The sequence below is a fragment of the Blennius ocellaris genome (genome assembly GCF_963422515.1).
Source record: "Blennius ocellaris genome assembly, chromosome: 1".
In the NCBI taxonomy this organism is placed as follows: domain Eukaryota; kingdom Metazoa; phylum Chordata; class Actinopteri; order Blenniiformes; family Blenniidae; genus Blennius; species Blennius ocellaris.
Window position 1 is genome coordinate 27480681 of NC_137650.1, and position 22181 is coordinate 27502861.

Sequence of the window (22181 nt, forward strand, 5' to 3'; positions counted from 1 at the left end):
AGAGCTTCCACACGTCATCAAGGAAGAATGGGTATAAAATAATACTAGGAGCATATAACCTTATGTCATAACATTCTCTAAAATATTGGCATTTGTCAGATTGTTTTTATAACTATAAATATAAACACTCAACATACAACAAGAGCTTTTCGGAGGTCTTTCCTGACACCATCAGAGTGAGAGCCATGGATATGAGAAGTCTGTCTGATGCCAGAGATGGACGGTGAAGTCCTGTGGCGAAAGTTAAGGCCATTTTCGGAGAGACTGTCATTGGCAACACATGCTGTAGATAACCGAGCCCTGAACACGACACGTCTGACCAAAAACACACGTAAGAGGGGGTAGAGGAAAAAAGAAGAAGACGATGTGCACAAACTTGGCTAAAAACAAAACAGATTCCAGTGAACCTCTGTGCACTTGGAGAGGCCTGAGATGAGCCACGGATAAAAACAGAGAGACAAGGAGCTCTTCGCCCTCCGTGAGCAAGGTAAACCCGCTCATTTCCCACGTGGGACAAGAGGCTTGAAAGCGGCAAATGTTACATTCTTAAATGCGGACAGTACACTTGTCAGCGAGCCTCGCCGGGGAAAGACGAACCCGCAAGAAGAGGCGCAGCATAAACACCAGAGTGTGAATCCGCTTCCTTCTTCGACTCGGTCGCTGTGATGACGCCTTCATGTTCCATCTGAACCATCGCAACACGAGAAACCACTCTTTGGTTAAACGGATGATATTACAGATGAGACAGGATATCACACTTAACTTTGATGGACTTTAGATTGAAAAAGGTCACACGCCATGCTTATATGATGATGATTATGATGTCATCTTCCTCTTAGGTATGATTTAAGGTGAGATTTTAAGACCAAACCAGTGTTTCAAACCACATTTTGTCATGTTTTAAAAGTTTGGGATTTTTAGACGCACTTTTCTTTCTGTTCTTTGCAGTTTTCAAAGGTGATCGTCAAAACGGCCATATTAGGAAATGTCTCTGCCTCATTAAAGGGAAAGTTTTAATACGGAAATCTGGTGCTCAAGAAAAGCCTGAATTAAGTCTGTAATTCATTTACTTGATTGATGCTTGAAACGGTAAATTAAATCTGGAAGTTAGGATGGAGTGAGCACACTAGACTTATACAGCTTTTATATCCCATATTAAGGTTCAAGGCAACAACAGAAGAAACATCTTAGCTTTACTCCAGTGATATGTGGTGGTTCTTGAAAAAAATCCAAAAAACATCAGCTTCTTTTAATGTACCTGATATTTTGGGGATTTCATGTGGAAATCCATTTCCCTTTCATTCACATAGGCTGATGCAAACTTTTTGCTTTAAAATGTCATCTTAAAGTCTATGTTAGTGAAGATCAGTATGAACATGCGCGGGTAATAGTAAATCTATTTACTTCATCTATCACCACAAATTCCACAAAGTTTGAGGATTTTCCCATTTTATAAAGACATTGATTAAACGTAATAGCTTGGGGAGTTAATGCAGGAAAAAAAAATCCCAAATCTGAATACCAAAAAAAAAAAAAGTTACTTTTGTAGTAAATAAGATCAGAAACACTGGTATCGTCCCTTAAAAGTCCACAAAGAAGAAAATCAGGAGGAAACTCTTTTCAATGGCTATCAATTCAGTTTTGTGAGAAGAAATGTTCACATACACACAAAAAGAAAAAAAAATGCTCACAAGTACACATGAAGCCATTCACAAACACACTCATGGAAATAACAGTGATAATCATCAACTCTTTCAGATTAAAAGTCTTTCAAATTGAAACAAACTAAATTCTGCTTCACATAAAACTAGTTGTTTTTTTTCCTTACATCCTAGAAGACATGCATATATGCAAAATACATTGATTAGAATATTTGCGTTATATACCTATTGCATCATAATCATTTGTGTGTTACGCGTGTATGTACATCATTTTATGACACTGTGAACATGTGCAATGCTGCACAGAAACATCTAATACTGTGTGAACATTTTACTATGAAATCCCATCTGAAATTCTTCCTGCTGCCCACAACTGCATCGTCATGTTATTGAGGCGTGACGGACTGAACGCTTAAGATGTGCTGCTTAGGTAGCATGTGTGGTGTTGGGGGGTGGAGACCTGCCATGCATGCCGACATGAGCTTTACAGCACATTTGACCGCTGAAGGTCTGATGGGTGAAATGATGGCGACCAATTCTGCAGCTTCATGCCGTCAAAACCCTTTTCTCCGCCCCGCCAGAAAGGTGAGGTACATACAGAAAGGCACCTCAACACCGTTTTGTGGTCTGAGACAGACGAGAACAAGACTGAAACTTCCTCAACCCGGCAAGACTTGAATCATCAAAAATAACAAAAAAAACAAAGTGGTAAATAAGTCCAAAACTCCCCCTTTAATTCAGACGTCGGGGTGAACGTGTCTGAACATCGCAAGTTCCGCTCAGCGAAGCAGGAGAATAACCAGCTTTGAGCTTTCTGGAGTCGTTCGTACGGTATTTTAAAGTGAATAAATGAGTTTGTTTATAACAGACTTGGGATAAATCCCTGGAGTACACACTGGCCCTTGTTTTTGTTGTTTTTACAGTATTTACACAGGAAAATGAGGTTCAATGGAGTGCAGAATGCTGAAAAATGAAGGATATGAAAAACTCCAGATTGCAAAAATGACCAAAACAATTAGAAATAAAGGACAACAATCAAACCGGAACATCAGTGAGGTATATGAACATGGAAATATAATCCTTTAAACCAGTTTTACATTGGGAGGATTTTAGTCACACGACTGAGCCTGTTAATGTGATTGATAAGTGACACTTGAAACAAAAAATAAAAAATGTTGGAAACTTGGTTTCAGTGTGTCGAGCATCAACAAATCCTGATCACTAACAGTTCAATGTCAGGTCTGCAGCAATGCTTGTAAAGAATCATGGGCGACCATCAGTTGTGAACAAGCGGGGGCAACACTCCGCTGGCCCCTCCCCCATCGCTTCCGAATCAATTCGTGGCAAAAATGACAATCACACGATTTCAGTCTCTGTCTCCTGGGACGGCACTCTTTAAAAAAAAAAAAAAAAAAAAGCACCAGCTTATTAATAGTCCACGAAGATGACATAAAGAGAAAAGTATAGGAGTGAAGAAACTTGGCTGCAGGAGCGTTTTCTGAAAAATCAGTCTTTCACCTCAGAAGGTGTCGAGTGCATAAAACCAATTAAATTCTATGTTGTCCTTTATTCTGATGTTCAGGATCATACACGAGACAGGAAAAAAAAAAAAAAAAAAAAGGTCCTCAGGAGGCAGCTGGTTGGTCAAATGCATAGACCCCGTGACCCTGAGGGACAAGTTATCAAAGATGCCAGGTGTGGCCATGCTGCCCAAAGCATGCATGTCGTGTGTGTGCGTGTGTCTAAAACGGTGTGTAGTCGGTGGGGTACATGACAGGAAGCCAGTTCTCACTGAAGGTAGCGCAGTGTGTCCACTGAAGGTGACGCATGAGCTGAAAAACAAGGAGCAAAAGTCATTTTAGCAACTGAGCCTACTTTTCTTTTCTTTTTTTTCCCTTGTTGTCAAACAGAAATCAGTTTATATTGGTCTTCGTACCTGGATGCAGTTCTTCATGTTGTCTTTGCTGGGTTTCTCCTCCACAATCTTTGAGGCGTATTTCAAGGCTCGGCCATACATCTTGTTCACCAGAGCGTGTTTGTATGAAAACATCAGCACCTGGATACAGAGGCACAACAACAAAAGAAAAAAAGGTAGATATTTGGGATTAATGTTTAAGTAGTTCACATTTTAAGAAAAGAAATGACAGGAAAGAAACTGTTGTCATTGTGGGAGGCTACAAAATATTTGATCGAAGCAGTAATGTCTGGAAAGCCACAAACAAATAGGCCCGCATATTGGCTGGACTCTAGAGATGCAACAAATATCTCAGTAAATGGGTGTGACTCAATATGTCAGCATATTGCAGGACTGAAAGCAATGCAATAATGTGGGTTTCAAAAACACAAACAAAACATTAAATCTAAAGTTGCTGCCTTAATTAAAGAAACATAAAGGTGCTTTTCCCTCTGGCGACAAAGTGACAGTAATCGAATCCTTTTGTCTCCAGAGACGCAAATGTGACCAGACAACAAGTCACTTCGCATTCCCAGTTGTTGGTGGTTAATATCAACCTTTCACAATTATACAGGGTTTTGGAAAAAAACATTAAATCAAACAACAAATAAATGATTAGACTACAGTCTGGATATAAAGTAGTTTCCCCCCCTCACTTGAAAGATCATCTTTGTCCTTCTCGTGTCAAAACATTTTGCTCACCTTGGAGTCCGTTAACTCCGCCCACTTCTGCACCTCCCAGAAGGTGTCCAGCAGGGCTTTGGCCACGATCTGCTGGACATCATCTGAACTGCTGGCTGCCTGCTCCTCCGCCGCCTCCTCAGTTGTTGCGGCTGCCGATCCCGTGGCGACGGCAGCGGCGCCGTCCTGCGGCGCAGGCGGCAACAGCAGCTGGTCGGCCAGAGCGCAGCCTTTCCTGCACAGAGCGTCGAGCAGCGACGACTTCTGCTTCTCCATGTCGCTGAAACAACAACGTTCAGAGTGACAAGGAGTTTGAGTCCGATTGAAATACCGAATCCGTCGCGAGCAAGTGCGTCTGCGACCAAGCAAGCAGTTCGTACGTCTTGATCGAGGCGGCGTCTGGCCGAGGGTCGGTCTTCATGGTGAGGTAAACAGCCAGGGCCGTTTGGTCGATGTGGGAGATGACGATGTCTGCCGCAGCCACCACGTCTCGGAGACGCTTCACGCGCTCCTGAACACAAACACGAGCAAGAAAAGGCTGATGGAAGGGTTCTACTTTAAAGGCTGAAATGTCGTTTTTAAAATGGCGCCTACCTTTTCCGAATCCAGCTGATGCAGTCTTTGCACATGCAGTGGGAGGTAATCTGAGTAGTTTTCCATTAGTTCATCATAGATGGAGCTGGAGTCCAACCTGAGCAGTGGAGACGATAGACGGTCCAGTTAGAAGAACGCGAAACGAAAACACGTCAGGCCAAACGGCTGAAATGTGCTCACTTTGTCATCCACTGGATCTTCAAATCTCTCATGGCTTCTGCAAACTCGTCTTTTACGTCCTTCTCTTTGTCTCCTTCCTTGTCCTTCTCCTTCCCGCCATTCTTGGACTTGTTGGGAGCAGGGATGAGGTGGTAGATGACTGGAACGATGTCCTGCAGGGACAGACAACAAAAACAGAAAGCGACAGAGACATTAAGTGACGTTATCTATATTCATTGTTTACTACAGTGGATCAGAATCCTGAATTTGACCCTTTTCCAACCAATGTCATGTCCCCCTGTTTATTTTCTTTCTCATTGTTTGTTTTAAAAAAAAATTCAATTCAATTAAGAAAACACCTTGAAGTTTAAGGTTAATTACATCGACCACCAGAAACTCGTAACTAATCAAAATAAATGCCTAATAAGTGTAGACTGCTGCATTGTTCAGTGCAGAAACATTAACATGCTTGATACGATTCAATCAGAATCCCATTTGAAGCTCATGAAGAATCCATTTAGAGTAGGGAGGAGAGCAGTGGACGCTCTGTCGGTCAGTGTTTCTAGCTCATTCAGTACCTTTTTAAACTTTCCTTGCCGTTTTGCAGAGGCCTGCGCCTGGTGGTCAGAATAACACACAGTAAGGAAGAGACAACACAAACACACCAAAAAGGTTTCTCTCTTTTCTCATGTCATTCTCGTACTGAGAGTCAGAAGGTTGATCATCTGCACGCCGCCGATTCAAACACAGTCGTGAAGAGTGGTGTGATCCTCAATAACGAGGGGACAACTTGTACTCTTGCAGCAAGTCTCGAAAATTTTGATCTGTGCCATTTTGTTTGGAGACTTTCAGTCAAAAAAACCAGAAAATTCTTTGACCCGATCAGAGTTCAAACAGTACGGGGAAACCGGTCAAACATTTTGTCTGGAAAATGTCAGGTTTTAATTCTCATCCTGTGCGTTTTTGCTGCAAAACGAAGCCACGACACCCCCAACAAGAATTAAAACCTTCAGGTATGAATAATGAAATGCAATATTTAAGTCAAAGCAAGAACTTTCAACCCAAGAAAATTTGAAGAAGAAAAAAAAGACCTAGGGGAAAAAAAAACCCACGTACAACTGTAATGTGTATAAACAGCATTTGTTGAACTTTACAGGCATTTCACCATTTTTGCAATTCTCGTTTCTACTTGAATTAAAAGTGTCTTGAAGCTCACAATTCATCCAACGTGAGCATTGAAGCAAAATGTTTCATTTCCAAAAAACAAAATATTGCAAATATGGTCCACAGGACGTTTTTTGATTTCAGCTTCAGCCTCTTGCCAAGCCAATGTATTGTGACAGATCTGTCCGTTCACTAATGGTGGAATAAACTCCCAGAAAGAGGAAGTTGGGACTGCAGTTCTCTGGACTTAAACTGAAGAACAGAGGCAAATGTTTATAAAAGACAAAGGATGTCATAAATTAACGGAAGACACAGTCCAGCTTCAATCTGAACCCGAAAAGAGTTGCACTTTTAATGAAAAGGCAAAAGCAAGGAAGCAAGTACACCTGGTATCACGCCCTCTGCCATTTCTTTTCATATTTCTGCATGCACCAGACTATAAGGTAAAAGTCCAATGATTTGATTTGAAGCGCAACCCAGTATGACTTTGGGTCCTGATGACGCAGTGATAAAGAGATTAACAGAGAACAAGAGCCACTCACAGCTTTCTTGCCATATTCGCTCTTGGGCACACTCAGAGAGCCTGACAGATAGCATCCTGGACTTGTCCCCTTAGGGATCCTGACATAGAGGGACAGTGAAGGGAAAGAAAAAGCAACATAGAAAATAAGGACAAACGTCACACAGTCTTGGACATCAAGAGAGAAATATACAACATTTAGAACATCAACACGATTTTTTGTTTGATAAACAAAGATTTTCAACAACACATTAGAGGGGGTAAATTCCTTTTTACACACATAACCAAGCTGCGTTTTACATTTCATCAGCAATCAAACTTTCTTTCTATTAAATTCTATCTCAATGTAAACGTCATTTATCTCCTGTAGATCATGAAGAGCCAGAATAGATTACATTTCTTATTTTCTGAAACTGAAAAGCTTTTTTATTTATTTTTTTTACTATTCCTTTGTAAAAACTATTCCAGACAGATTGACTCACTTGTCGTCTGGCAGGGTTGTGATGTAGAAAGGTTGTGTGGCACCCGGGCACAAGGTGACAGAGTTCGCCTTCTTTTTGGCCATGAGGGCGGTGCGGTGCGTCTCGTACACGTCCAGACTGAGAGTGGTGGACAGACGGTGGGAAACCACAAACGGCAGGTCCTTAAGGCGCTCCAGCTCGCTGGACTGCTCGTGGCGGACCTGCAGGCGTACGGTATAGTCGCCCTTTTCCAGCTTCAGAGAATACTGGAGAATAAAAAGGAAACCATGGGGGGGAAAAAAAGCGTGTTGTTAACATGTTGTCTGCACACCTTCATGGTGAGTATTACATTTTAAAGGTGCGTTCCTGCATTTACAGCATTTAAGTCTGTGGCCATCCACTTTTGCATTTACAACCCCCACCTTCTGAGAGCAGCTACTAAAGACAGATGTTTATGAACATGTAGGAATTAAAAGTCTTCTGTATACCTGGTGTGGATAGGCATCGCCTGAGCCCAGCAGTCTCTTATTTTGATCGAACAGCATCCAGAGCTGACTGTCGAACTCTGATTCGTACAGCAGTTCACAAAGCGTCGGGCAGCTTGGTGTGACCTCTCCACTCTTGGGCTAGAGACGCAGAGCAAAACAGCTTTGTACACACATGCAAACATTAAAAATCATGCTTTTTTTTTTTTTTTACTCATGTGTGTTTGGCTGTACCTGATGAAAACTGTAGGCGAGGACAATCTCATAGAGTTGTCTGTTATTAGGTAAGACATCTCGCACTCCCAAGGCTTTTATCTTTGAATTTAAAGGCCTACAACAACAACAACAACAACAATCAAACTAAAATCCATACTGTTACCAAAGAACAACGTTTAAATGAGTGCTTTACTCACCTCAAGGGCTGCACCCACGACTTGAGAGTTATAGTCGGGGACACCTCCTCATATCTTAGAGGAGACGACACGTCGAAACTGGTCACTCCTTCAGATGCGTGCTGGTTTAGAGCAAATGACAGTCAAAGACGATAGATGAACGAAACTGTCCAACACCTCTTCTAGTGTGTGTTGTTCTTACTATGTGCAGAGGGGAAGGAGACATGTGGAGTCCGTGAAATGAGATATTGTAGTCCACCGTGACGTCTCCCAGGCTGGCCCACCAGCGAGCAATGCAGAACTCCACCACTCTACCAGACTGGAGAGGATATACACAATACCAGTGGTTCTCAATTACTTTCTGTCACGCCCCCCCTAGAGGACAAAAAAATGTTCAGCCCCCCCCCCCCCCCCCCGAATTGTACTACCATTGAGAACCTGATAATATTTATTTATCTGTATAAACCACTATGATTTTCTGGCACCAGCATTCTGCATACAATGGCCTGATTATCAAAATAAATCAATAAAATGAGCTGGAGGCCCTTTTTTTATTGTTCAAGCATGAATAAAGACACTAATACTGAAAGTTGCGCCTGCCTCACGACCCCCCTGACACCCCACCACGCCCCCCCAGGGGGGCTCGCCCCACCATTTGAGAAGCACTGCACAATACCAATACGTCAGCCCAGAAGTAAAAATGACAAGATTTTACTCATGACTTTGTATAATCAATAAATACAGTATAATCAAGAAAACATGTGTACCAGAACAGGGAAAGCCTCAGTCAGTGAGCCTCTTTCCAACAGTGAGGAGAACTTGTAGAACTCATTCGCTCTGTAGGCTCTCTGTTTAACCAAGTGCACCGCGTGAAGAACAAACTTTGACGAGACATCGCCTGAGTGGGAGGTCAGCGTGATCTCTGCAGACGAGGAAGAGAAGAAGAAAAACTGAAGATTAAGAGAAACAAACCTTGTGAAAGAGGCTAAGACATTTTGATAATACACAGCCATTTCTACTATTAAAAAAAACCCCAAAAAACAACATTCCAGTTTTCTAAGTCAAGTTTAAGTTTAGCTTCCAAAAATAGGTCCATTTCAGTAAACACACCACTTAAGGTGACCTGCATCTTCACTTTATTAAATCCACATAGAAAGAACTAATGATACCTAATACAAATCAGAAGATCACAATGTGAATTTTATTCAACAGTCCTGAAGACCTTTAGCATGGATTTTGTACACACTGGCATTTCTAAATGATGGCTGTTTTTTTCCGGATGGAAATGCATTTAAAGATACAACTGTACAAGTTAATTATTGTATTTTAATTAGAGGCTACACATTAAGGTTTTGCAAATCTGCATTCCATTGTACACAAACACACACTGAATATGTTACTGGCGAAACAAATATAGAAAAATAAACATTGCTTCTGCTTGTTAATGGTCCAAAACTAGAGTGACACTAACCTGCCCAGGAGGCTCCCTGAGGAACGGTGATAAAGTGGCGTCTAATCTGGCCCGGCCTAAAGTGGACGTCTGTGAAAGAAATCTCCTGATTACGGCTATCTGTCACTCTGTCAGAAGAAAAGAGGAGAAGTGTCAAACACGCACACTTTTATTAACTTCTACAAAAGAAAGGGTTATTGTAGCATGAATACTTACTTGGCCGGGATGATGACTGTGATTGGGACTCGGAATAACGGCCCACAAGTAGGCGCTGCTGTATCGTACCCACACACCTGAAAAACATTCACAGACATTAATGCACACGGCAATGACATCCACACACCGCTTAGGGACTACTCTTTGCCTAATTCCCACCTCTGTGTAGTGCACGCCTTCCCTTAGCCCCATAGGATCGATGCGGACGTTGACATGACGACACTGGTTCATCAGCTCCAAATGGGAGGGGCACTGGACCCAGGGAGCGGCACACGTGAGCGCCAAATGTAGCTGCAAGGAGATCCGCTCAGAGTTTCCTGTGACGGATGAAGAAGTGAGGCTCAAAAACAACCAAGAAGGAAAAAAAAAGAAAAAAGAAAAAGCCAACCGTGCAGTGAAGATGATGTAACGTGAAGTACCCGTGTTCTCTGGGAAGATGGGTTCAATTCCGACTCCGTGATCCGAGGGTGATAGAATCTGGGTTGGATCCCTGAGGTAGATGCCTCTCTGTGTTCCCACAGTTACTGAGAAGCCGAGTTGGCTTGTGGGTAAACAGGCGTGCTGAGTGAGGTAGTCTAATGCCCGGTCCACCTGAGACAAAGGAAAAGAAGCACATTACTAGATAATACACAAGAGCTTCTATTTATTGAATTTTAAAATGGCTATACATAAATTGGGAGTGACTCAGAGAGCAAATGGACAGTAGTATTAGTAGTGTAAGACAATAGCCTTACCTGGATTATTCCGTGGCCCTGAGCAAACACCTCAATGTCATCCACCTTCAGTGCTGTGTTTTCCAGCGCTCTCCTCACAGCAGGGACAGTGGGCTGAATCCCATTTTGTTTCATCCCTTGAGCCAACAGAAATCTCATGAGTTGAAATGTACATTCACACACTTCCACATCACACATTCCTTTACTGAACAGCAGTGGTGAAACTAAACTTACCTGCTATTTACCAACAAGTGATTAGTGCCTATTGTAATTTTTGTAAACATCTATAGGAACATTTGTGAGATATGAATGTCTTTTCACACAAGTGTTTTGTGAAAAGAGGATGAGGCAGCGGTCATGTTTTTTTTTTTGTTTTTTTTTAATTCACAATAACTTTGAAAACAGCCACACAGCTACAATAAAATATTAAAACAGCCACTGTGGCTCCACATTAACAGAAATGGACACCAGGTTTGATTTTATGAATGCATTGTGTAAATAATGCTTATATAAAAAATATGGTGGCAAATATACTACATCTAAATCAATAAAGGAAGACTGATTTTGTATCCTTATCTTTCGTATCCGATGGGCCTTTGCCAAATATAAAAGTTGATTGCATGGATTGCACAGTAATTCGAAATGTGATTGTGACTGTATTTTTTGTTTTCAATTGTGTTTGAAATAAAAAAGCATGAATTAATGAATGAAATGTCAAGATATTTATCAAAGTACTACAAAACCCAAAGTTTTTATCCTTCTCTTTGAGACAGACTGTTGCATGAGACATTTCACGAGACCTAAGACCCACCTGAGAGGACGAGTGCAATGCCTCCACAGGCATTGGGCGACGACATTGATGTGCCGTTCATCAGCTGGGTACCACGGAGGGTCCAGTTGGGTACAGATGCAATGGCTCCGCCGGGGGCACTGATACTGACCCCCAGAGCCCCGTCGGTGCTGGGGCCCCTGGACGACCAGGTGTACTGGTTTGGAGGCAGCTTCTCCCTCAGGGAATACTCCGCTACCATCATGTCGGGCGTCACATACGCTCCCACTCCTGCGGAGAGAGGAGGAATGACATTGGGCAGATGGATCCCAATATTACATTTGCAGCTGATAATCACATCACTTCAAAAATCAGAACGTCTTTATTGTTGCTGTTTGTAAACAGTATGTAACAGTCAACTGTAAACCTTGTGTTTTGAGAAGTTTCTGACATTGTCCGCATCACACATCAGTACTGAGTGCAGCAAGGTGCTAATGAATTACAAATTAGTCATAATAAATACTTATTGGTTTATTTCATGCATCAAAAAAACATCTGTACCAAGCATCTGTGTATGTTGTGAGCAGTCATAAACAAACTATACAACCATCTTGGATAAAGTGTGACGACAGCTAATAATTAAATATAGATGTTCCTTTCGAAAGGTTTAAAAATGTAAATGGTGAAGTTCAAAAGCCACATTTCTGCGCAATTCATCCGAGCATGGCTTTACAGATGCGTTCAACCGGAGTGTGTACCTATGACACTGCTGGTGGTTCCTCCTGGGCAGCCAACAGTGGAGAGGCAGGGCCCGTTATTTCCTGCACTCGAAACAAAAATGACATTGTGCTTCTGCACGGCTTCTGTGATCACATCACAAATCCTCCTGAAAGACACAATCGGCGACAATATTCAGTAACCATGCAGAACAAGGAGTAACCAAGTGAAGCTTTTTCAACTACTGCTTCATTTCACTCACCCAGTATTGGGCCAGTGGGTGGCTTCTCCATAGCTGTAGTTAACCAGATCACACTTGTAGTTGATGACTTCAATCATCTTTTAGTGAGAAATAAAGAGATTCAGAATAATCAGTTTCAAAATAAGACGCACAATAATGTTTCCTGTTTGATTAAGTCTTATATATTCGTGAGAGCAAATACCGCTCGGATGAGTCCTGTGCCCGTTTCCATGGTGCTGAGGCGCGTGTCACCGATCTTCAGGGCCAGAATTTGGGCACCGGGGGCCACACCATTGCGTTCTGGTTCTTCTGGGAAGAAACCCGCTGCTATACTTGCCACATGTGTCCCATGAGCCCCTTTAAAAGTGAACAATGAGATCAGACTAAACAACACTCTGCAGACGTCTACACACTAAGCAGGTTCTATTGCATGAAATCCTTTTTTGCCTTAAATGTTTGTTTTTTTTAATTGAAGAACCTAAACGCAATGAAAGAAATATCTTGAAACAGAAAAGTTTGAATCTACATTTGCCAGAGAGAGACAAATGACATTATAGTATTTTTTTTTCTTTCCTTGAAATGACTCACCTCCACTAGTGACAATGCAGAGTGTGTTCCCTTCGTCATAAACATTCACAGAGTAGTTCAGCATCTCAGCATTTCCTAACGTGGCATACTGTTGTGTCTCTCTGTATGAGCCAAGCACAGTGCACTGGGACAGCTCTCCACACTCTGAAGTGTCAACTACAGCCCTGGAAAAAAAAAAAAAAACATCAACGGGCAATGAATGATAAATATAGTGTTGGCAAACAGAAGGACACTGTGCGGAGGAAGGGTGAAACAATTGTGTAAGTTTAGCTTACCTCCATGCAGTGCCGTCATGCCAAAGCACACAGTCATACACAGGACCAGGATCACTGTATTTCTTTTCTAGTGATGCCAGAAGTTCTGACTGACTCTGAAGCTCTTCTTTCTGCAGCTTCTCCATCTGGAGAGGAGGAATGCATGTGGGTAAAAACAGAAGAATTAGATTTTTTTCTGTGGGAAACAGGACATAACCAAAAAGAACAACTATATGGAGACACTGGATCAGAGAGAGCTGGAGTTTTCACCTGGGAGGGTGTCGGATGAGCGAGGTCAAATTCTTCTGTTTTACGGCTGACCTCTGCCAGTGCGGCTCTGTGTGGCGGGTCCCACACTTTCTCCTTTCGCTCTTTCTGCAGCACAAACACAACAGAATGGCACATAGCAGCATATTTCATCTCATTATATCCATCTGATGCTTTGATTAGTCTGAAATTAATGTCCCCACTATTAAAACTGTTTAGAAACATTGGCAAAGATGTGAAATACCACTACACGTAAGCATATTATGACTGCAATTGTTCTGATTTCATATTTTTGTATAGTAAATTAAACACAAAGAATAAAAAAGGCATATCAGACACCATCAAACTTTTTTAACTTTGAGGACTGCCCGTCTATGTTTGGGTTAAGGCTGCAACATACTTTGGCTGTCTCAGACAAATAGAAGCAATCATGACTTAAAATCTGTAGTCTTATGTCAAACAGTGAAACATTACAACAACCAATTAAAAAACACCCAACAGAAAATGATGGTCAGAAAGTAACAGTAGTTTGTATATTCCCAAGAAAGTACAAGGCTGGGCCATGTACACATCCTCCTATTCCCATACGGAGTACATAAATGCTATTTCAGTTAAAAGTGCACCGTACAGGATGACATTACTAATCTGTCATAGTTAAGACATTGCTATCACCATCAGCTTTAATCAAGAGGAAAGCAGCATAATTATTTTTAACTCGCTGTTTAACCTGGGTTTCTGAAATCCTCATCACATAGTGTAGCGCAGGAGTGTGAATTAATTTCAAGTCAAGGAGCACATGAAGCTCAGTTTGATCTCAAGTGGCCTGAACCAGTACAATAATCACTCCAAGTGATTTACCTTTGCTTTAGTGCAAACAAATGCATCTACATTATATTGAATTTTAAAATAATTTTATGAATCCATAAAACATTGAAATTAAAAAAAAGAAAGAAAAATAAGTCAAATCTCAATACTATGCAGTGTTAACAATGCCCTGTGGTGTACAATACTACTACTACAAAAAGAAAAAAAATGCATCAAAGGATTTTTAAGGTTTGAAGTTTTTCTTTGTAATGTTTACATTTTACTGGGTCCTCTGACAGGCTGGTTTGGACACATGGGTTGTATGTTGGACCCCCCCTAATGTAGCGGCTCATAAACTTAAAAGAAGGTAAAATATTCATCTGAAGGAGCCTCTATTTGTGATCATGCATGTATCAGCACAGCATTGAGCTATTAGCAACAGCAACAGGAGTTTGAAATCTATAAAAAGTCTCGTACAGTAACAGCATCACACGCCTCTACCTGTATTCTTTCTTTGAGAGCCTTAGGGAAGAACTCGTAACCATTTTTAACTCCAATGCGAAACTTCCCTGTTGGATTGACCCAGGAAGGAGGGATCTGGAAGACATAAAAAGACACAACGAGAGACAGGGCACACATTAGCATAAAATGGCTTCAGATGTAGGACGATACCTGTTATGGGTTATTCCCTATGTGACAGCTGTTCATCATTCACCTCATATTAATCTGAGCAACAAAAAGCTGTCTGCTGACCTTAAGTGTTCTACCAGAGAGGCCAGCGATTGTCCCATCTTTAGGCTCGGCCACTGTGGCCATGTTCACGTCACCGCTCCCTGTCGTATCAATGATGTCGACGATCTTTGGCTTCCCCTCAGTGGTGACCTGATGAGACAGGAATCAAGGAAATGATCAATAATGATTTGGTAAACAATTTTATTACATTGCAATACACAATATGAACCTACATTTCAGAATTGTCATGAGTATATTATTTTATAGCCAACTCCATTCTAGTAAACAGAACTCATTTCTATGAACTTGAATGAGTATTTGATCTATTATTTGCATATACCTGCTCAACGGTACTCACATTACAAATGTAGATGCAGACAAAAACATTATTGAGTAGAATGAATAAAATCGAAATTATTCATGACAGCAGTTCTAGAGATTGTGGTATTAGTCATTACACATTGCATCCTTCCCTACATAGTTACAGTATCCAGGCATGCCAAAGACTTTAAATTAAATACATGAGGCGACCTGAATCAACCCTTTGCATATGTACCAAAAGGGCTGCATATTCAAATTACTCAACTGCACATCATTAACTCTCTGGCTTCACTATCTTAGGGTTTGTGCTTCCTCTTTACTGTGCATCTACCTGCAGGTATATTTTATATCCTGAGTTGCAACCTCATAATGCAGCTACTGTGAAAATGGATCAATGCTGGATATTTCCCATACATTAGCTTGAAGCCTGACAACATCATGTATCCTCAGTGACTATTTGAAGTTTCATTAGCCATAACCGGCCAGGATCAATCAGAGTGATGTACAAACTAAAAACCACCCTGCAGAATGAAGAGTGTTTCGCAGCAGCAGCGTTCCGTCCTACATGATTTTGTTTACTCACAATGCAGGAGTCAGATTCAGAATCTGCCCTTTACTGCATGACTAATGCAAGGGTGGCGGGTATAAAAATAAATGGTGGGGCTTAAATTAGCATGAAGGCAACCAGCATCCCCACATAACACATGTGAATGTAAAGTGCGGAGGCTTTAGCAAACCGCTACAGTATTGTGTTGCTGTCGAACTGAAGTTTACTCCAGTGTGACTTAGCAGTAAACGCGCAGTTTCCGCCTCCACAAACTGATACATAATTTAAAATACATGTGTTCACAGTTCGCTGTTGTCAACCCGAAAGAGACGCAATGTCCGTCCTCAAATTAAGCGAGACAAACTCACGTGTAAACACAGACAGAAGGAAAACACTGACAAATTCACCCATTAGCTTCCCAAGCTATCACTTTAGCACGCGAGCCAACTGACTTGCTAACGTCAAGTTGGTTTAACTGTACACGCGCCGAGATTGGAAACATAATTTAACAGCATCGGATCTCGTCTGGTATTAAATGCTTTACGCTGATCTAGTTGTCATTGACGCTTTACGGCTGGTTGTCACAGTTATTGTGTGTTTCTGTGGACGTTAGCATGCTGGCTGGCCGCTGCCGTTGTGTCACTGTGCGTTCGGACGGCTCGGGCCTTTAGCCCCGGCAAGCCGCTATCACGAGGCAGCCGGCTCGATTTTACCTGCATGCCGGGGGCCCCGGGGTCCACGCCGGTGTCCAGGATGGCGATGAGGACCCCTCTGCCGTCATACTCGGGGAACCGGGTGAGGTAAGAGGCGGCGCCGGTTTCCTTCTTGGGGAGCAGCCCGTGGAAAGGGAACGGTTCCTCGGTAGAGTGAGCAGCCATGATCATAAAGAGCGACAATGAAAACAAAGCAGCGAAATGGGGAAGAAAAGCAACACGGTGAGAGAGAGACGGACGAGGAGGAGAGCTGGTTAAAGGGCCAGTGCCTGCACTTCTACACACGCGCGCGCGCACACACACACACCACACGCTAGTGTGAGTGCGCGCGCTAGCACACACACTTCCAAGCTTACAGTACTATGGAAAGGATTTGACAAAATAAAATAGCATCCATTCATAATTTTGGGGGGGATTTAACAATGGTAAAATTGAATGAAAAGAAAAACCTAATCCCTGAACACAGTCTCCCTTCTTACTTTGCACAGATGTTTTTAAATCAAGCTAAATCTTTTGCTTTGTATTTTATTTTTGATGACAGCCAAAACAAATCGTTCAATCATAATAATATATTAGACAGACCTAATCCAAAAATGCCTTTAATCCTGTGCAGGGAGCTTATTGGAATACATTTGAGATAGGAAATTGTAACCCTTGAGTTTCACAACAAAATAAAGATGTATTTCCTTTTCATCCTACAACTTCTTTAAGATTATGCAAATGTCATTTTAAGTCATTTAAATGAAAAATGTGTACAACTGATCAAAATGACATTCATCTCAGAAATTACACAGATAAAATGTTACACTTTGCACAGACATTTTGAAATCAGCCTAATATTTTGCTTCAGATTGTGTTTTGATCACTTTGATGCTTTGCATGACATTTTCTTTTCATTTTGCACAACATTTTGTTCTTGATTTTTGTGACGTTATTGAGCTCTTAAAATAAAGTAAGTTGTTGTTTACAAAAAGTTCTACTTTCAATAAAATATTTCAACATTTATCCAAAATATATAAGAATTACTTTGTCAAAACAAAGAGTGAACTATATCTATATTCATGTGATTTTGAGAAGCTTAAATCTTGAGTGCCATAATCTGTCATCAATTCCATCATACCTGAAAACTCTTATCAAAGCTTTACCTTCTCAGCATGTAGCACGGCTATTTAATCATGCCTTCATTGATTGTTATTAACCTGCTGTTGTTGCTGCAGTTTTCGGAAAAAAAAGACTTTACTACTTTATTAATCCCCTTGGGGAAATTACAAAGGAGGAGCAGTGGACTTCCATAATGTGGGGCCTGGGAGGGCTGTGGGGTCAGGGGTCATGTTCAGGGACCCACGGTGGTGACCTGCCCATAGTGGGATTCGAACCTACAAACTTTCGAGGCCACCACTACCACAAATGAAAGAAATGTGGGGGAAAAAAGGGAAAGTTCAGCCCTTCCAAGGACTGAAGGGAAAAAGTCAGGGGCTTCCCTAAAGCAGGAGAGGGATTTACAAAGATGTCCAAATGCTTTGAAATAAGCTATTCAAGGGTGAGAAAGTGTTTCTACAAGCGGTGCAGATTTGAAACGGCTGTCCAGAACTAACCCAACATATTTAGCCTGAGAACAGACTATTGGAGATAACATCACATTTGCTGATAGACATATTTGATAACATCCCACAGAATTTTCCGCTATTGGTAATTCTAGTACACTTGTATTCTATTGAAATGGATGTTGGCCAAAACTAATGGTGTACTCAAAGTCTTGTGCATCATTAATGATATCTGATCAAATCTGAACTTATGTGATTCTTCTGAGGAGGCGTAAGTATGAGTGGAGAGTCCTGTTGTGATCTTTGAACAAGAATTGATCCAGTCTTGATTACAGTGGCAACAATATAAGAGATGACAGAGTCTAAAAGTTCAGAAAAATTAAAAGTTATTTGACGCAATGACTTCAAATGTAATACATTGGGAAGAGTACACTTATGTTGTCCCTTCATCATTTGATAAATCCTGTCAATCCAGCTGCATGCAGCACGAATGACTAATCTCTCTGCCTGATTTCCCATGTTGGCCTGTTGAAAGTCATCTGTGGGTGAGGGTAAAACAAAGACACATAGTTACACAATATGATCTGTGTGAGTTTAACAGCTTTTCTTTTCGCTTTTTTTAAGTAAGTTACAAAAGACAACAACAGTGACAACACATTCATAATTTTTTTTTGTTTTAATAACAACTGGGGGAGGTGTTCCACATTCTAAATCTTTTTTGGGGGTCCATTGAGAATGAGATTTGACCTTGAATACGGTCTATTTCTTCCATTCAGCTTTAAGTCATCGAAATATGTTTTTGTGATCCAAATGTTCACATTTTATATTCGTCATAGGATTATAGCCATGACATATTTTTGGTGTTTCACACTCTTGTAGATAATACCTGGCTGTTCGGTAATATAGTGGTTAGCACTTTCTGCACAGTGAGTTAATCCCCAGTTCAATTCTGTGATTGGTGGCAATTATGAATTAGTTCTATGTCGCCTCTGATTTCTTCCTGCAGTCTAAATACATGTGTTTGAGGCTGAAATCTTCAAATTACATGTCAATGTGGATATGAGTTCTTTTTGTGTTTACACTATGATGGATTGCTTATCGGTTCAGAGTGTACTCTGCCTTCGCTCAGCTGGGGTCGGCTCCAGCCCCCCTCTGCAACCCCGAATTGGATTAAGTGGTGCATCAAGCACAAAGAGGAAGAGCAGATGTTCGCTTCTAGCTTTATTGTTCGACAAAAACCTCCCAGCTTGTAGTCTGGGCCATACATGAAATGGCACATAAGGATATCTGTAATGTGGCTAAATTATCCAGCTTTAAAACAGGGAAAATAGATACTGGTTCAACATTTCTGGATTGGGTTGCCTTGCTCTTTTCTCTGCATAGATCCAACAAGTCGAAGTTGAACCGAGTTCCATCAGCAAGTGTCAGTAGAAATATAGGGCCTGTAACGTTTCTCCTATACTCTCAGGTTCGCTGCATGATAAGTGCACACTTGGTGGTGCTATAATACCAACAGTTGAGTCTATACTGAACTTGAGTCAGTCATCGCCTTGCAGTGATGCAGGTCCAGTTCAAGTTGATGGTTTTGTTCGAAATAATCCTGTCAACCGAAAAGAAACAAACAAAGAAAGAAAGCAATAAAACAACAAGAGTATGAACTCGTCACGCAAATATTCACTCTTGTAAACGGCAGTGGTTTTCACCAATCACAAGGACAAAACTACACTTTTTGCTTGTAAGAGCCCTCTGAGCCATCTGAATGATAAAGCATGCATGTGTAGACATGGATGTTTTGAAAAAAAGTTTAAAACTTTAAGCCAGATTTATCAAAGCAGTGATATGTAATGTGTGACTTGATCGAAACTACACATAATTTCAGACTGTGGTTTTCCCCATAATCCTGTGACACAGATTTGTTTATTTATAATCAAAAGCTGGGATTCAGAAATGCTTGTGTCTGGATTTTTTTAATTCAACTGAATGGGCTGTAAACATCCCTGCGTGTGTTGCTGGTTTGTTATTTTCTATAACCTCACTCTCAGCCACTCTTACGAACTAATTTCTCTTTCGAAAGATGCAATATTGATACAGTGTGGAGAGCATAACAAATGGAAGGAAATCTGTTCAGTAGTAAAAGTTGAAGGCATGTGAGCTGGATATGTTACATTTATGTATGAGAGACACTAAAGTCAAGTTTTATTGGTCTTCAACTCACCTCCCAAACTACATTCTGCTTTGATTTATGCTCCATTCACAAAGCTTTTATTTGTCTTGTCCATAATACCGGGATTAACTTTGCACATGACAATCGCCATCTGTTCGACTGAATATTCAGAATCTCTCACATACAGTATGTGATATCCATACACATATGTGCCTCATAGGTTAAAGAGTTGGGTTGTAGTACAGAAAAAGAACAAGCCACAGCTGGGAGGGTTACATGTACTTGTACAGTTATTTTAAGTGTGCCAACACCCTCAAACCCTGTTCTGGTGGCTGGTTTGTGCGCAATAAACCAACAGTGAGCATCCTTTCACTAATCTTCTTACAATCAGCATCTGCCTTCTCTTCCTCTTTCTGTTTGTGGCTCATTGTCACGTACACACAAACAGATACATACTGTCTCCTCCTGCATGCTTGATGTGACACTAACACGGTACAATTTAATCCCTCTGTGTTTTGATGAAATATAACAGAAGTCTGTTTTTCTGAGGTTTTTCACCATTGGCACATGCGCGCGCGTGCACACACACACACACACACACACACACACACACACACACACACACACACACACACACACACACACACACACACACACACACACAGACACAGACACACACACTTTCGGTTACAGTCACATACACCCACACTTGTACGCTTGTGGTTTACCACAGGGCGTAGCCTTTTCAGCAGAACTGAACTGAATGCATGTCATAAACATCTTTAAAGCGTCATTATCCCATGTAATGCAGCTGCAAAAAACTCTATTTTCTTCTTTCTGACTGTGCTTATGCATGCATTGTTATTTTTGGTGATTTTGTTGCAATGCAACAAATGTTGTATTACAGTCTTGTATCATGTTGCTCTTTATTATTATTCAGCAGAAAGGAAAAAAAAAAACGTTTTCAATTATTCTGCTTAATCGGCTATAAATTAAGTTACAGCCCAAGTCACTGTTCGCTCCTCTTGCTACAAGCTGCACAAACAAGCAGCTGACAGGATGTGGCCACCATAAAGGAGCTATATTTTTTCTAACATTTGCAAGGCCGTCAGCATTTTCATTTATTGAAAAATTGGTTTTAAATAAAATATTTACAGGAATGCAAGGGTTGCTATCTATGGAAATGGTCACACATATTTCTGGTGGAAATAATGAAACACACAAACTGTTAAATGTGTCTCTGATGTGCAGTCATCTACACACAATGCCATTTTAGTGGTGCGGCAAGAGAAATTGTTGTAAAGTTAGCTAATAACGTATAAACTATGAACAAATATCCATATAAAACTAAATATACATCTGCTCCTTAGACAGAGTAGCCAATTTTGATATAATAATGTTGAAATGTTCAGATCTGATATTAACACCTTCATTTTGCAGCCCAGTCTGGGTTTTTTTTTTTTTTTTTGTTAAACCACTTTAGACATTGCTGAGTAGTTTAATGTATTTGAGTTTGTATCACAACATAAGTGTTAATTCTATTTACAATAATTATCCAAGGCTCTCTGGTTGGAGTCTAATCTTGGGAGCCTGTCTGATTTGAGCTCGTATGTTCTGCCGACACCTCAGTCCTTTACTTACTTGAAACTGTGGAAAAAGAGCTCCAGGGGTCCTGTTATTATTATCACAGCTTTTTCTTATAGTCTGCCAACTTCCAAGTCATTTTATGGGTTCGACATTTACAGTTTAGCTTGCAACTTTCAATCTTGGTTCCCTTGTAAAGGTAACAACATAAAAGTGAAAAAGAGTTGGTCACAGCACATGGCATTGATGTTCTTGTTATGTATAAATCCATATGTTTAACTTCTCTTCTTGGGAGGGGTCTAACTCACAAACATGGGCACTAAGGCATATAGCCTAATTAGATTTACAGCTATTCTGGAGGAGTCCCAGCTAATCCCACTACGTCGGTCATGGTAAGGATACTGCGGCAGCTCACTGAAGACACTGTTCTTCAGCCCCACATCTCAGCTGGGCTGGGCTGCAGGGTTTGTAGAGGTTCCACACCAG

General features: G+C 41.1%; 1 protein-coding gene across 2 annotated transcripts; it reads right to left on the reverse strand.

Annotated features, from left to right (window-relative positions):
• Positions 1 to 49: 49 nt before the first annotated feature.
• On the reverse strand, positions 50 to 16585 carry tpp2 (tripeptidyl peptidase 2). Of its 2 annotated transcripts, XM_080501779.1 has the most exons (29): positions 16404 to 16585; positions 14844 to 14972; positions 14592 to 14687; positions 13290 to 13394; positions 13041 to 13165; positions 12766 to 12929; positions 12380 to 12534; positions 12199 to 12275; positions 11978 to 12105; positions 11262 to 11510; positions 10472 to 10587; positions 10157 to 10328; positions 9897 to 10054; positions 9738 to 9814; positions 9543 to 9649; positions 8839 to 8993; positions 8274 to 8390; positions 8093 to 8193; positions 7914 to 8010; positions 7683 to 7820; positions 7216 to 7460; positions 6756 to 6834; positions 5628 to 5666; positions 5071 to 5222; positions 4891 to 4987; positions 4677 to 4807; positions 4318 to 4576; positions 3598 to 3717; positions 50 to 3493 (listed from the first exon to the last, which is right to left on the reverse strand). In XM_080501779.1, the coding sequence occupies exons 1-29, from the start codon at positions 16572 to 16574 to the stop codon at positions 3404 to 3406; spliced, it is 3849 nt and encodes a 1282-aa protein (XP_080357905.1). In that variant the 5' UTR covers positions 16575 to 16585; the 3' UTR covers positions 50 to 3403. The 2 variants fall into 2 exon arrangements, with proteins under 2 accessions (XP_080357905.1, XP_080357906.1); XM_080501780.1 differs by lacking the exon at positions 5628 to 5666.
• Positions 16586 to 22181: the final 5596 nt, after the last annotated feature.

Coding starts and splice junctions, on each gene's coding strand:
- tpp2 (XM_080501779.1), bottom strand. CDS start 16,574: ATGATCATGGCTGCTCACTCTACCGAGGAACCGTTCCCTTTCCACGGG. Junction 14,973..16,403: donor CCGGGGCCCCCGGCATGCAG/GTAAAATCGAGC, acceptor CTGTCTCATCAG/GTCACCACTGAGGGGAAGCC. Junction 12,535..12,765: donor CTGCATTGTCACTAGTGGAG/GTGAGTCATTTC, acceptor TCACTTTTAAAG/GGGCTCATGGGACACATGTG.